Source organism: Delphinapterus leucas, chromosome 7 (genome assembly GCF_059928025.1).
Source record: "Delphinapterus leucas isolate spDelLeu-1000000601 "Yukka" chromosome 7, BTC_Dleu_Yukka2, whole genome shotgun sequence".
Taxonomy (NCBI): Eukaryota; Metazoa; Chordata; class Mammalia; order Artiodactyla; family Monodontidae; genus Delphinapterus; species Delphinapterus leucas.
The window spans coordinates 99,645,596-99,659,327 of NC_143135.1; the positions used below are offsets into that span (position 1 = coordinate 99,645,596).

At 55.5% G+C, this 13,732-nt stretch overlaps 1 protein-coding gene across 1 annotated transcript in view; it reads left to right on the forward strand.

Annotated features, from left to right (window-relative positions):
• The window catches only part of GRAMD1B (GRAM domain containing 1B), a 181,508-nt gene that overhangs the window by 156,144 nt on the left and 11,632 nt on the right, over positions 1-13,732 (forward strand). Inside the window, exons 10-19 of the mRNA XM_022560200.3 lie at positions 447-603; positions 1,682-1,871; positions 3,517-3,660; positions 4,640-4,758; positions 5,028-5,170; positions 7,381-7,484; positions 8,092-8,295; positions 9,314-9,404; positions 13,079-13,186; positions 13,505-13,622. Coding sequence (XP_022415908.2) covers positions 447-603; positions 1,682-1,871; positions 3,517-3,660; positions 4,640-4,758; positions 5,028-5,170; positions 7,381-7,484; positions 8,092-8,295; positions 9,314-9,404; positions 13,079-13,186; positions 13,505-13,622 — 1,378 coding nt within the window. The remainder of the gene's footprint in view (positions 1-446; positions 604-1,681; positions 1,872-3,516; positions 3,661-4,639; positions 4,759-5,027; positions 5,171-7,380; positions 7,485-8,091; positions 8,296-9,313; positions 9,405-13,078; positions 13,187-13,504; positions 13,623-13,732) is intronic.

Genomic DNA, 13,732 nt, shown 5'->3' on the forward strand with positions numbered 1-13,732 from the left:
AGGTGTGCAATGCAGAGAAGTTTGCTAGTTATGATCCAGAATCTGGGCAGGTACCCTCGAAGGGCACTCATGTCCAGAGTCCTGTCCTGGTCACTGTGGGAAATCAGATGTATGCTCGGAGCCCGGATGTTTGATTCACATGGTCAGGTTGGGGTGGGATGGGAAGCCAATGGAAAAAGAAAGTTTAAGACAGACAGTTTTCTTATTTAGGTGGGGATAAATCTAAGGAGGGTGCCTAGAAAAGGTGAGTTTGGGGACAGAATTTTACCACGGGGAGGGGGTGTCAGGTGGGAAGGAGGTTTTAGGAGAGCAGTTCGGGGGCAGCGAGAGGTTTGAGGAAGGTCACGCAAGCCCATAGTTTTGGATGGATCGGTGGGTGTGAGTTTCTTGTGAGTCTGCCGTCTTGGCCACTGAGGCTAACGTGGGTTCACACTGTCTCTTTTCAGCTACTGTGAGGAGATCCCTGTAGAGGAGAATGAAGTGAATGACAGCTCATCCAAAAGCAGCATAGAGACCAAGCCGGATGCCAGTCCACAGCTGCCCAAGAAGTCCATCACCAACAGCACGCTGACATCCACGGGGAGCAGCGAAGCGCCTGTCTCGGTACGGGCGGGGAGCCCTTTGCTTCCACCCAATCCGGTGGCAGTGTTTCCCAGCCTTGTTAACTCCACGGGACCCCAACCTGGGGAGCAGGCAGAGGGGAGGTTGGTTACACTGTGGTCAGTTTATGCAGGACGGCATCCTGGGGCAGAGGGACTCTGCATCCAAATGAGTGTAGAATCCAGAGCTGGGTTCTTGGTGCTTCGGGTTCCAGATTTTGTTTGGCTTCGGAGCAGCTGAGAACCATTTCAAGTCCATTGTGTGAGCTTTGCTCTTCGTGGGCTGGTGTGATCAGCCCACTGGTGGAGAACTACTCCAGGTCTTTGTTTTTTCACTGCCTCGATCTAAAGTCAAAGTTGTACATGAAGAGAGGACTGCAGAACTGCTATCTGTTCATTCATTCCGTAAATCGTGATGGAGCTCCTAGTGTCGACACTCCGGTTTATTTTCCTGCTGTGCTAGACTTTGCAGAAGAGACAGAAATGTATAAGAAGGACTCTGTCCTCTGGGACTTGGTTATATAGAGGGGATAGAAGCTTGGTGAGGGAAGTGTCTGGGTGTGAGCTGGCAGGTAGAAGAAAGGGTTCCCAGAAAAGGGAGCCTTGTATTCCAGTGGCTTAGGGGTCAGACCACTTGGCCTTAGAATGAAAGCATCATCCATTTGATGCCTAGTCTCCATTTTCTGTCTCAGAGGTTGACTTTAAAATGTAAAGAGTTGTACCCATTCCCTCCCAGGGCTAATGGGAGAATGAATCAAAAACTGCTTAGGAAGCCTTTTGAGCCTCTCAGAAAACAGGGCACTAGTTGGAGGCAGGCCCACGTCGTTACAGGACGGTGGAGGCCTGGCCCCAGGAGAGGAGTTGGACTACGGAGCTGCCTCTGCCCATGTGTGGGGCTTGGTGTCAGGAGAAGGGAAGGGCCCTGTGCTGTGTCCTGTCCTCCCCGGCAGAGCTGGGGAGACCCCTGACCCCCACAGCCCAGCCCCCGAGCAGCTGCGTTCTGAACGTGCAGGCTCCCGCGGCCAGCTCTCTGACTCCCTCTTGGAGAGTAGACCAGGCTGACCGCTCTGTCCCCACCCCAGTTTGACGGCCTGCCCCTGGAGGAGGAGGTGCTGGAGGGCGACGGGTCCCTGGAGAAGGAGCTCGCCATCGACAGCATCATCGGGGAGAAGATTGAGATCATCGCGCCCGTGAACTCCCCTTCGCTAGACTTCAACGACAACGAGGACATCCCCACCGAGCTCAGTGACTCTTCCGACACCCACGATGAAGGTGGGCGTCTGACAGCGGGGGCAGAATGGCACTTCCTGTCTCCAAACATTTTGAAGGCTTAACGGATGTTCCCATATGGAGACTGGAGTCAGTCTGGTTTCCTGGCGGAAGGGTGGGTGGGTAAAACAGCTCTTTTAAAAAAGGTGCACTTGTTATTAGCAAACATCCCTTTTTTCAGGCACTCACCGTAGTATCCTTGTCGTTTTATATTTGTCTTTGTCTTTTGTTTTTTTTCAGTTTTCTTTTTAAACATCTTTCTTGGAGTATGATTGCTTTACAGTGTTGTCTTAGGTTGTCTGCCATTTAGTCCGTCACTCCACGTGCCCCCTGTTGGCACCGGCGTGCCCTGCAGCTCTGCCCCTCACAGTGTTTACGCGTATACGCCACAAGCAAAGTGCTAGTCCGCTGGCCCTGGAAACACATTTTAACAGACACTTGCTCCGGTGGCTCCAGCATGGGGATTTCGGACCTAGACTGTTGCCTGGTCAGACAGACTGAGGAGACTGCCCTTCTCTCTCATACTTCTAAGTGGGTAGCTTCTTACTTCCCTCCTGCGTAGGGTTGGCGTCTAGCCCTCCCTCGGGAACACGCTGCCTCTGACATTCCAGGCCAGATCCTCAGTGTTCACGAGTATGGTTGATGGCTTACCTCCTTTGAGTTGGTGGTGGGTTCTGACTTGCGAGGCTGTGCAGACAGTGCTCACTTACCCACCTGTGTGGACGGTCTCCTGCGAGTCACCTGTAGGGGTATTCTCACCTGTGGTGGGCTTGCCCACTGCCATTTGGGGTGCAGGGTCGGTGCAAAGGACTGTGCAGGTGGGCACCGCCTAAGAACCGGGGTGCCGTCGTGTAAACTGAGAAGTGCGCCCGAGCTGTGCGCCACAGTCCGGATCCCGCAGTCATGCGCACGGACGCTCCAGGATGCTCGTGAATTCCTCTCTGGCCTTCTCAGGGTCACAGGGATGCCAGAAATGGCAGCGTTCTTCTTGAGATCAGATAACAGCCCTGCAGGGGCAGTGATTAGGGCCTGTGGGGTGCCGAGGGCTCAAGAGGAATGCTGGGGTCTGAGCAACTCACCTGTACTCAGAAACTCTCTCCTGTAGAAAATGAAATTTTTTGAAGGGGATATAGGCTGCCTTATGGAAGGAGAGCAGACCTTGCGCAGAGATCACGGCCCTGCAGACCAGACCAGCCTCAGAAGCTTTTGTAAAAACAGATTCGTCAGTGTCCCTGGACGCACCAGTGCCATGGGTTGCGATGACGTTTGCTGTCAATTGCGCTTTAACTTACAGACTCTTGATAACTGATCCTCTGGGTTCCGGCAAGCCCAGGAAGTAGTCATCTATTTCATCTATTTAGACTTTGGTCTAAGATCACTTTAATTAGGAAGGCTTGAGAGTGTAAAGGCAAATAGCACATTCCCAAACTCTCTGTAAAGCTATAGAGTCCGTAACGTGCACGCCCTTTGAGGAAGGAGGCCGACTGACGCAAAGCCACGGACGGCGGAGGCCAGGGCCCCGCTGCCCCACCCCGCGGCCTCCTTTGAGCCTTGGTGGCCATTCCCACATTAGCCATGGAGGGTGCTCTGGGGGGTGTCCCTGGGGTATCCCTCACCTTCCCTGTCTCCCTCCTCATCCTCTCTGCAGGGGAGGTCCAGGCCTTCTACGAGGACCTGAGTGGCCGGCAGTACGTGAATGAAGTCTTCAACTTCAGCGTGGACAAGCTGTACGACCTCCTGTTCACCGACTCGCCCTTCCAGCGGGACTTCATGGAACAGCGACGCTTCTCAGGTCCGTCCCTCCCAGGGCTGGTGCCTCCCACCCCTTCCCGCTCTGTCCCCTCTCCTTTCCTCTCCTCCCAAGCACCCTCCTTTTCCAGGCCGCCTCATGGCCCGGGGCGCCCCCTTTGTGGCCTCACACGGTGCCAGAGCTCCTCGGGGCCCTGCAGGCTACTCCTCCCCGCGCCACCGTGGCTGTACGCTCGCCCGTGGTGCCCAGACCCTTGATGCCGGGCCCCAAAGGCTCGGCGGTGAACAGGATCCGCCAGGGCTCACCGTCTAGTAGAGAGTAGCAGCCGCCACGTCCTGTCGGCACCTGCTGTCCGCCAGGCACGTTACACTGTCTCATTCAGTCCTCCAGTCTGCCCTGTGTGCCAGGATTGTGATCCCCACGGTACCAGTGAGGACGCTGAAACTCAGACCATTATTAGACGCCCAAGGTCATGCAGCTAATAGGAAGGGGCCCAGCTGGGATTCAAACCTCAGGCTCTCAGAGTTGATGCTTGGCACCTGTGTGCTCCTTGCCCCTGCCGCACTGCAGGGACTGGCAGGGCTGCTTAGGGTCCGGGTCTGTGGAAGAGCCCTTGGGCATCGGCGAAGCCCTCTGCCAGGAGGAGGGGAGAGCCGAGGGCACGGGGAGGTCATGCCTCGGAGCAGAGGGCTTGGTCCCAAGGATCCCAGGCCCTCATCACAGTAACTCCAGTGTTGCCAGCTCCCCCGTAGGTGGCCCCAGGACCTCCTGCCCGAGCCCCAGAACAATCAACATTCTGGAGCCCTGTGTAGGATTTCGGCCATGCTACAATGAGCTTCTTTCTGCTTTGACGCCCCCTCCTCTCACCCTTCTCCCCCGGCCCTCAGGCTCCCGTTGGCTTCCTTTTGGGGGCCAGTCGGCAGTCAGTACGGTCAAGAGGAGGGCACTGGAGGGGACGTTCAGATGTGGGGATGGCACGCCTCTCTCCCTCCGTCATCCCACGGCTCCTCTCTCCCCTCAGATATCATCTTCCATCCGTGGAAGAAGGAAGACAATGGAAACCAGAGCCGAGTGATTCTGTACACCATCACCCTTACCAACCCTCTGGCTCCCAAAACTGCCACTGTCAGGGAGACACAGGTGAGCGCCGGGCAGAGGCCAGTAAGGGCAGGCTGGAGAAGCCTCTGTTCTGTCGTGGAGGATTCAGGAGAGACGTCAGCAAGGAGTGTCTGGGTGACGGTGTTGTTTAGCCCTGAAACGGCGGCATTTGACATGCTTAGATGCTGCTGTTTCCCGTGGTTCTGGGTCCCCGTTCAGAAGTTGGGGGTGGGCTGGGGAGGTTAGGAAGGAGGTGCTTTTACCGTCTTGCTGCTCGTCAGCCTCGTCCCACGACCCTTTCCTCCCCACAGACCATGTACAAGGCGAGCCAGGAGAGCGAGTGCTACGTGGTCGACGCCGAGGTCCTCACGCACGACGTGCCGTATCACGACTACTTCTACACCATCAACCGCTACACTCTCACCCGTGTGGCCCGGAACAAGAGTCGACTCAGGTGCTGTCTCTACGGCCGAGCGGGTGCGGAGCAAGTTCCTTGTGCACCTCGGGGAGCTTGCAGCAGAAACCGTGGATGTGCTCCTGGGGAGGAGGGGGAGGCTGGGTGTACCAGCTGCTGCCTCAGCCTTTATTCTGTCTCCTCTCCAGAGCCTCCGAGACCGCCCCCCCACCGCATCCTTACAGTTCATGCTTCTCTCCACCACGTGTTCTCTTTACCCCTCTGTGTGTCTCTTTAGTAAAACTTTTACAACCACTGCTTTTCAGTGGTTTTCTGCAGTTTATAAGATACTGTGTAGGTACTTCACCTCCAAGAGCTGGTTCTTTAGAATAACCCAGCGAGGTGGGTTTATCCTCACTTTTCAGATAAGAAAGCTGAGGGTCATACAAGTTCAGTAACTTTTCTAAGAGTCAAAAGTGCTGAAATCCAGGTCTTAGAAAAGCAAGTCTCTGCCCTTCCCACCCTGCTGGGTGTTGGGCTTGTTGCGAGTTCCTGCGCATGTGTCTCCCTGGGTGGCAGCTCTGGCCATCCTGGCCGGCAGGAGTCCCAGTCCACACACCACTGTGTTCCCAGCACCCAGCACGGGGCCCGCACACAGCAGAGTCAGAAAAGGTTGATTGAATGATTAGTTAGATGCCGTTTGTGGGTCGAGTCTTGTCCTGGGCACTGTGACGTGCATTCAAGGAAGGAAGAAATTTAGACCCTAACATTCTGCGAAGCTTGTAGTCTGACTGAAAAGCCAAGACACACACCCATTTGAACATAACCGATCGTGTACCTGTACCTTAGACCCAGTTCTTCTGGTTATACGGAGCAGAAATTCACTCACGTTCAAATAAAATAGGAGTTTGGTGAAAGGCTGCGAGAGGTCTCTGGGGAATCGGGAAGATCTGAATACCCACACCTTGAAAAGGGACGAAGCTTTCTCTTTTTTTTTTTTTTTTTTTTTTTTTTTTGCGGTACGCGGGCCTCTCACTGTTGTGGCCTCTCCCGTTGCGGAGCACAGGCTCTGGACACGCAGGCTCAGCGGCCATGGCTCACGGGCCCAGCCGCTCCGCGGCATGTGGGATCTTCCCGGACCGGGGCACGAACCCGTGTCCCCTGCATCGGCAGGCGGACTCTCAACCACTGTGCCACCAGGGAAGCCCCGCTTTCTCCTGTTTGAAACATTTTTTTTGGTTTCGGTGCTTCTCTCTGAGCAACTCCTTGTCCTTCCCCGCCCCTCTCCTACTCCCTCCTTCCCCCTCTCCCTTCCTTCCTTTTCTCCTCCCTCCCCCCGCACTCCCTCCCTTCTCTCTCTTCTCCCCGCTGCCCCGCTGTCCCTCCCCTGCAGCATCTGTGTTCCTCGCTTCCAGCTTCCTTGGAGGGTTTTCCAATTGGGTGTCCCTTCTGTCCAGCTCACGCAGAGGTAGTTGGTTGACCCCAGACAGACCTTTACAGAGAGGTGCCCACCTTCAATCCAGGGAAGAGTTGCTGGGTGGGGGTGACGTGGCCGTGGACACACACACGTCGGACCAGGGTTGGGGCTGAGGTCCCTTCTTCCTCCTGAGGGCAGAGCAGGGAGCCTTGAACATGGGGAGCGTCAACTGGGAGCATCTGTTAACCGAGGAAAGTGCACCTCCAGGAGAGGCAGAGCAGCATGACCGTGCAGCAGCCGAAGGTGGTGCTGCAGGGCCGGGACAGCAGAGGCGCCCACGACGGGGACAGAGTGCTGCGGAAAGAGCAGGAGCTGGCAAGGTCCCGGGGAGGGTGGAGAGGCAGGGGCCAGGCCAGGAGCTGATGAAGCCCTTAAAGGTGGAAGCCGCGAAGCCCGAGAGCCTGCCCGGGGCTAAAAGTCTCTGGAGAAGGAGAGAAGGGCCCTGGGGCCGGCAGGCTGCCCGCCATCCGGAGCCCTCCTGGGATGAGGCCGAGTGGCATCATGAGCGAGCTGTGGGCTTGGAGTCAGAGCCCTTTTTGTTAATCTTTGGTCTGCTTACAAATTCTAAGACTCAGTTTTCTCTTCTATGAAATGAGGGTAAATCCACTAGCTTCACCTACCTCAAGGGGTGGCCAGGGAGATCAGGTGATGTGGATGTGAAGGGGCTTTTTTTAACTTGTAAAGGGCAGCACCAATGTGAAGCTGCTTCGGCCTTGAACCTGAAGTTTCCTTTTCCCAGCAGAGGAAGGTCCGCCTAGCAAATGGCTGATCTTGTCTGTGGCTTGTTTCTCAGGGTCTCCACAGAGCTGCGCTATCGAAAACAGCCCTGGGGACTGGTGAAAACGTTCATCGAGAAGAACTTCTGGAGTGGGCTGGAGGACTACTTCCGCCACTTGGGTGAGCACCGTCACTGGTGCTGGGTGAACCATTCCGCTGTCACCGTTCAGGGCCTGAGAGGCATGGGGCACGGGGAGAGACGGGGGCAGTGAGCGGGCTTCACGGGGTCCCTGAGTCTGCCCCAGAAACGGATACAAAGTTCAGCACGTATGTGAACGTATGCACGTTGAAGAGGCTCTGACTGTAACCTTTATGAGATCGTCGTCATGAAGGGATCCATGACCCCCCCAAAATGAGCCTGAGATCCAGGCTCACTGGTGGTGATTCTGTTATGAGAAGGAAGTAGCCCGAGAAGGCGTCCATTGGGAAACGTGACGTGCCCCAGATTGCATACGTGAGGGTGCACGTTAGGAGCCTTTGTCTCTACACACTGTTGAACGACCCAGAGAGGGTTTTGGGCTGGGCTGGGTCCCAGGAGTATTTCCTGGGGCTCATGGGCATCCCTGAGGGATCCCCGCCCTCCCAGGCAACATCCCAGAGTACAATAGGGGAAAATGGTCCCCATAGAGAAGGTTCGGCTAGGAGTAGACAGCTGCTTTTGGAGGCCAGTGTGCTGGGCTGGAGGTAGGGGCAGATGTCCTCTGATATGGCCTTTTGACCCTGACAGAGAGCGAGCTGACCAAAACAGAGAGCACCTACCTGGCTGAGCTGCACAGACAGTCTCCCAAGGAGAAGGCCAGTAAGGCCCCGTCGGTGCGGAGGAGGAAGCGTCCCCATGCCCACCTGCGGGTGCCCCACCTGGAAGAGGTGATGAGCCCCGTGACCACACCCACCGATGAAGATGTGGGCCACAGGATCAAGCACGTGGCAGGTGTGCGCGGGTGGGGGCCGGGGAGGCGTGGCTCAGGGCTGTGGGCGGGAGCTGCGTGCCTATGCCGGGCACACAGGCGTGCTCGTTTTGCAGCCTGGCGTGGACTGTGTATAATTGGCTCACGACTCATTACATCTGAGGCTCCGGATGCTCTGCCATTTCCCTTTGCCCTTAAGCTCCTCAGCCCTTGCTGAACCCCCCTGTGTGCTCTGCTGAACAGAAGTTGCCTTTGGGTTTCTGCCTCCGTGTTCCCTGAGCTCCATGGCTCCCTGCATGCCTCGGCTCAGGCCTGCAGCTTCCGAGCTCTTGGGACATGCTCCAGGGAGAAACCGAAGCTCAGCCCCCAGGGTTACCGCATGACACAAAGGTCAGGGAGTGCGAGGCAGCCCCCTCCTTGGCCCCCTGCCAGGCAGTGGGGCTCCCTCGTCCCATCCAGCCATTCACAACCTCCTGTCTTTGCTCGGTCGCAGAAACATGCAGTAAGGGATTTTCAGGCTGTGCTCTGCACTTCCCCGGATGTTCATCAGATTTGGGTGGGGCAAGGCAGGGGGAGGAGGAGGGTGCCAGCCTTCTTTGTCCCTCCCCTGGCTTCAGCCAGGGCGCTCCCACGTTGTTCTTGAGTTTTACATACAGGACTCCTGGCTAACTTTGCATTCGAATAAACTGACCCTCAGTGGATTACGTGACTCACTCAACGTCCCGTGGCCAGTTATGGATGAAGCCAGAGCTGAGAGCTGTCTCTGGTCCCAGCCCAGTGCTGTTTCCCTTCCACAGCTGCAGGTCGCTTTGTCCTGCACCTGCATGTCCTAGCTACAGAGGTCAGGTGACTTTCTCATTTGTTCGGTCACTTTCCTGTCCCCCTTGCCCTCCAGGAGCTTCCCTTCCCTGAGGGCCAGGTCCACGTCTCACATCGTTGCCACGACAGCGTCACGGGCAGTTCTGTGCGTGACCAGCATCACGTCGGTTGTTGGTGAGCTGGCGGGCCACGTGGTGATGACCTCTTTCCTTCTCCCCACAGGTTCCACGCAGACACGGCACATCCCCGAGGACAGCCCCAATGGTTTCCACCTGCAGAGTGTGTCCAAGCTACTGCTGGTTATCAGCTGTGTGTAAGGGACTCCGGCAATCCTCCCCCGCCCTGCCCCGGCCGCCTTCCTTTCTCGCCTGCCACCTCCTCCCCGTCTGTCTTCCTCAGGCATCCGAACGCCCTCGCTGCTGCCCTGGTTTTTGCCTTCTCCTCTAGTCCCTCTCCAGATCGGTTGCTCTATCTGTCCTTCCTTGCCTCTTTGCTGCTTTTTCTCTGTTTTGCTCAGCACTTACTGTATGCTAGGCCTTCAGGATTCAGAAGAAAATGCTGCATACAGCCTCCATGCCCTTCAGGAGCTCAATTTCAAGTGGGTCAAACAGACAGGAGATTCACAGTTGCTACACTGTTGAATAAATGCTAACATAGAGATGCCACAGAGCATTTTAGGAGCCCATTCATTTGTTTGTGACAGACGTTCTGGGTGTCTGCTCTGTGCCAGGCGTCGGGACTGTGCACTTACGGGGCCCACCCTTTGGCAGGGTGGCCGGACACAATCGATGACTAGAGTCCAGGAAAAGTGTATGCTTATTTTAATATAAGCCGTGTATAATCACTGCCATAATGCTGTAAAGCTGTGGGCTCAGTAACTTGCACAGAAAGATGCTGGGCCAGGGAGCAAGTTCGTTGAAAAACATGAGGGTGTAAGATGGGAAGACAGCTTTCTGAAGTGTGAGCCCAGAGCCTGTTCAGGACTTTTGTAAACCTTGAGTAGGAACAGCTTGGACAGCTAAGTACAGAGAGCTCCTCTGCTTGGCTGGGCCCACTGCCTGACTGCCCAGCCCTTCCTGCCTGGGCTGTGCTGTGAGACGTGGTGGCACAGCTTGGGGGGTGCTCAGGAGCTGCCCAGACGCTGGCTCTACCAGGTGTGCACCAGGCGTTAGACTGTGCGTAGCTCTGTCCTGCTTCTGTGACTCCCACCCCCCCCCCCCAGCCCTTCATGCCTTCACTAAAGTATTTTTCAGGATTGCAGAAACAGGAGCACAGCTCTGCCCACAGGAATCTGGGAAGGAAGCCCTGGACTGACATGGTTGGATTTACACTTAAAAAAAAAAAATCACTCAGATGGCAGTATGGGGCATGGGCTAGACAAGAACGGACTGGAGGCAGTGGGGGCCAACAGGAGTAAACGGCAGTGATCTCGGCGGGAGGGACCGTCACACTGAGATGAGGGCCTCCTGGGGCTGAGAGGGCCCAGAAGGTGAAGGCTCCTTACACCTGGTTACGTAGCAAAGGAAGAGGCCTTCCTGATCTGCGTGCCTGTAGATGGTTGTGTCATGGACAGAAACCTGGAACTTAGAGGAAAGTTGTCACAGAAGATGCCGTCAGTTCCCGATGTCTCTGAGCTGCCATAGATAGATATTTCTTGATGTGGACCTGGAGCTTAGGACGGAAGTTCAGGCTGCAGTTGCAGATTTAATTGTCGGTAGCGTTAAAGCCGTGGTGGGAATGAGATTGATCATCGGAGGAGAGTATGGAGCGTGAGAAAGGAAATGGGCTGAGGACAGACCTGGGGACCACGCAGGGAGAGGGGCCTTTGAGGGTCACGAGGGGGGCTCTTTTGCTAACCTTACCTGAATTTGTAACATAAAAGTAGATGCAAAAGTCTTCTGACTATGGCATAAGAAGCCAACATATTTTTACACAATTAAATGCAAGGACAACCGTAAAGCCAGTAGAATTCACGTTTGGCAGCATCGTTTTAATGTGATTCATGCCACTGTTAAAACTAAATCTCTGGTGTTGGTTTTGGTCAACAGAGAACTCTAACCTTGGGTTAGTTCTGTTTAAGCTCTCTGTGTTTTGTCATTATTTAGTAGAGAAGGCCAGTGGCCTGAGTAAATTTTATAGCATATTAACAAATGTTGGCGCTTTGTTCGTTTAGGATAATTGGGCCTCGTCATTCAACCCTACAAGGTCCAGGCGTTGGGTCTGCTCCCAGCCTGTGAGTGGAAGCTTCTGGTACAGTGCAGGTTGCCCTGCGTCTTAGAGGCCCCGGCTGCCATAAGCCTGCCCTGTGGTGACCCCAGCCTCCTACCGCTTCTCTGTTTAGACCACCCCCAAGCCTTCACTCGGGAAGCGGGCAAGGGTGTCCCTTGACCTCCACTGAGCACAGACAGGACTGTAAACACAAACCCAAACGCAAGTACTAAGATTGTGTGCAGCACACCCTGAGGAAGTGGCATTCAGGTGGTCCAGGCGCACTGATGCAGTTAAAGGTGGTATCATTGAAATTCAATACAACATTAAGAAGTTCTCGTGGAAAACTCAGGAGAGCCCCGAGAACACAGCCGAGTAGCCCCAGGGATTTGCAGCTGCTGCTCTAAGGAATGCCGCCTTCCATAGTGCTGGAAGCCCAGGTGAGAAACACAGTAACACATGCCACACACACCACACATCACACACCACATGCAGCACACGCTTTGAAAGGTCAGAGTCTTAGTATAGGTTTTCTTTCTTTGTTGGTCTTTTTTCCACCTATTTGTTTTATCTTCCCGTTTTTGTCATTCTTTTTCCTGTGTGTCTGTACTTCCTCCTTTAATGAAAATAACTGCTCCTTGTGGAGGGCTTCACATACATTCCTTCCATGCACATAACAACCTCAGCAGGGTAGGTATTATTGTCCTGTTGAAGGAACTGGCTTTCAGTGAATCTAGGAAACTTGATTGAAAGTTGAGATGTTTCAGCAGTGAGCCAGGCTTTGTGCCCAGTTCTGCGTGTCTGCGTCCTCTCTTTCCCAGAGCTTTCATCTCTCCATCCCATGAACCTCTGTTATAAAATGATCTTTAGGCCACTGAGACCAAGAGAAGAGAATTCCCACAGGCCTCAGTGACTCTTCATCATTCCCCACTGGGTCCCCCGGCCCCTGGTTTTCCTGCCACCTCCCTGACTCTGAGCACTTCCAGCCCATCCCTGAGAAGCCTCGACTGGTCCTCGTGCCCCGTGCAGGGCTGTGGCAGGTGCACGGAGGAGACGGCAGCTCTCGGGCAGTTGTGCTAACATCTGGGAGGCGTATCAGGGGCAGAGCTGGGAATCCCACTGGAATTCCTCCCCCGGTTTGGATTTGTAGAAGGAACCTTGTCTCTACTGATCACCCTTGAAGTGCTAAGAGTCTGTGTGCAGTTGCTCCCAGCGCCCCCCTTCCTTCCTGCTAGATGTCCCCATCCTGCTGTGTCTCTGCTCCCGCCATTTCTTTGTCATGGACGCTCACTTTCTCTCTGCCTCGGGTTGAGCGGGCTTTCCCCTTCCCCACACGAGCCTGTTTCTAACCTCTGCCTCCTCCCTGTTTTTCTTCCTTGCTCCCACTGGGATCTGTTTCAGGTGCTGACTCTATGATGGCTTCTTTTACCCCATCATCTCTTTTCCTCTCCATCTTACCTCGCTTCCCCCAGCACCCAGGTTCTGGGTGACTTGTATGTCTCTCCTTTCTGTTGCGTTCACCCCACACGCCTCTCCACGGCCCTTTCCTGGCCCCTCCAGATGACACTGCTTCTCTCTCTCTCTCTCTCTTCCCCCCCCCCCCCGCCCCCCGCCTCCGCTGCATCCCTCTGGCTCACTTAACCACCCCCTGCGACACGTCGGGTGACCCAGTGGTCAAGGACAGCGGCCCCTGGGCGGGGGAGTGCCCGGCTCTGAGAGGGAGGGGCTCCCCCAGACGCCGGCTCATGGCTCTCGCTTTCCCCCTTGTCACCTTCTTAGTCTGGTGCTGCTGGTCGTCCTCAACATGATGCTCTTCTACAAACTCTGGATGTTGGAATATACCACCCAGACCCTCACTGCCTGGCAGGGTCTGAGGCTCCAGGACAGGTAATCCTGGCCTCTCCCCCTTGCTCCCACCTTCACCCCAGCCAGTACTGTGTCCCGGCTCCTGCTTCCCAGTCTCCTTGGGACGGCCCTGCTGCCCTTGGCCGGGGGATAACCCTCTGGGATGAGTGCCTAGGCAGGCTCTGAAAACTGTCCCTGTAGTTTCAGTCTGCTTCTGATTTGGGGCACAGGGGAACCAGGGCACTGAGCAAAGGACAGAGCGCTCTGATGTGGCTCTCTGTCCTTTAGGGGTCTGGGCGCATAGGACAGTCAGCGGGCCATAACTCCAGCTGCTGGGGTACCCCTTCTTCTACCCCACAGGTTACCCCAGTCTCAGACAGAGTGGGCCCAGCTCTTAGAGTCCCAGCAAAAGTACCACGATACCGAGCTCCAAAAATGGAGGGAGATCATCAAATCCTCGGTGATGCTTCTTGACCAGGTGAGATGCCCCCACCGTCCCTCCTTGCCCTGGTCTTACGGAGATGGGACTTCTGCCCTGTGCTCTGAGGACAGCGCCATCTCCATCATCGCCCACCAGATGCCCTCCTC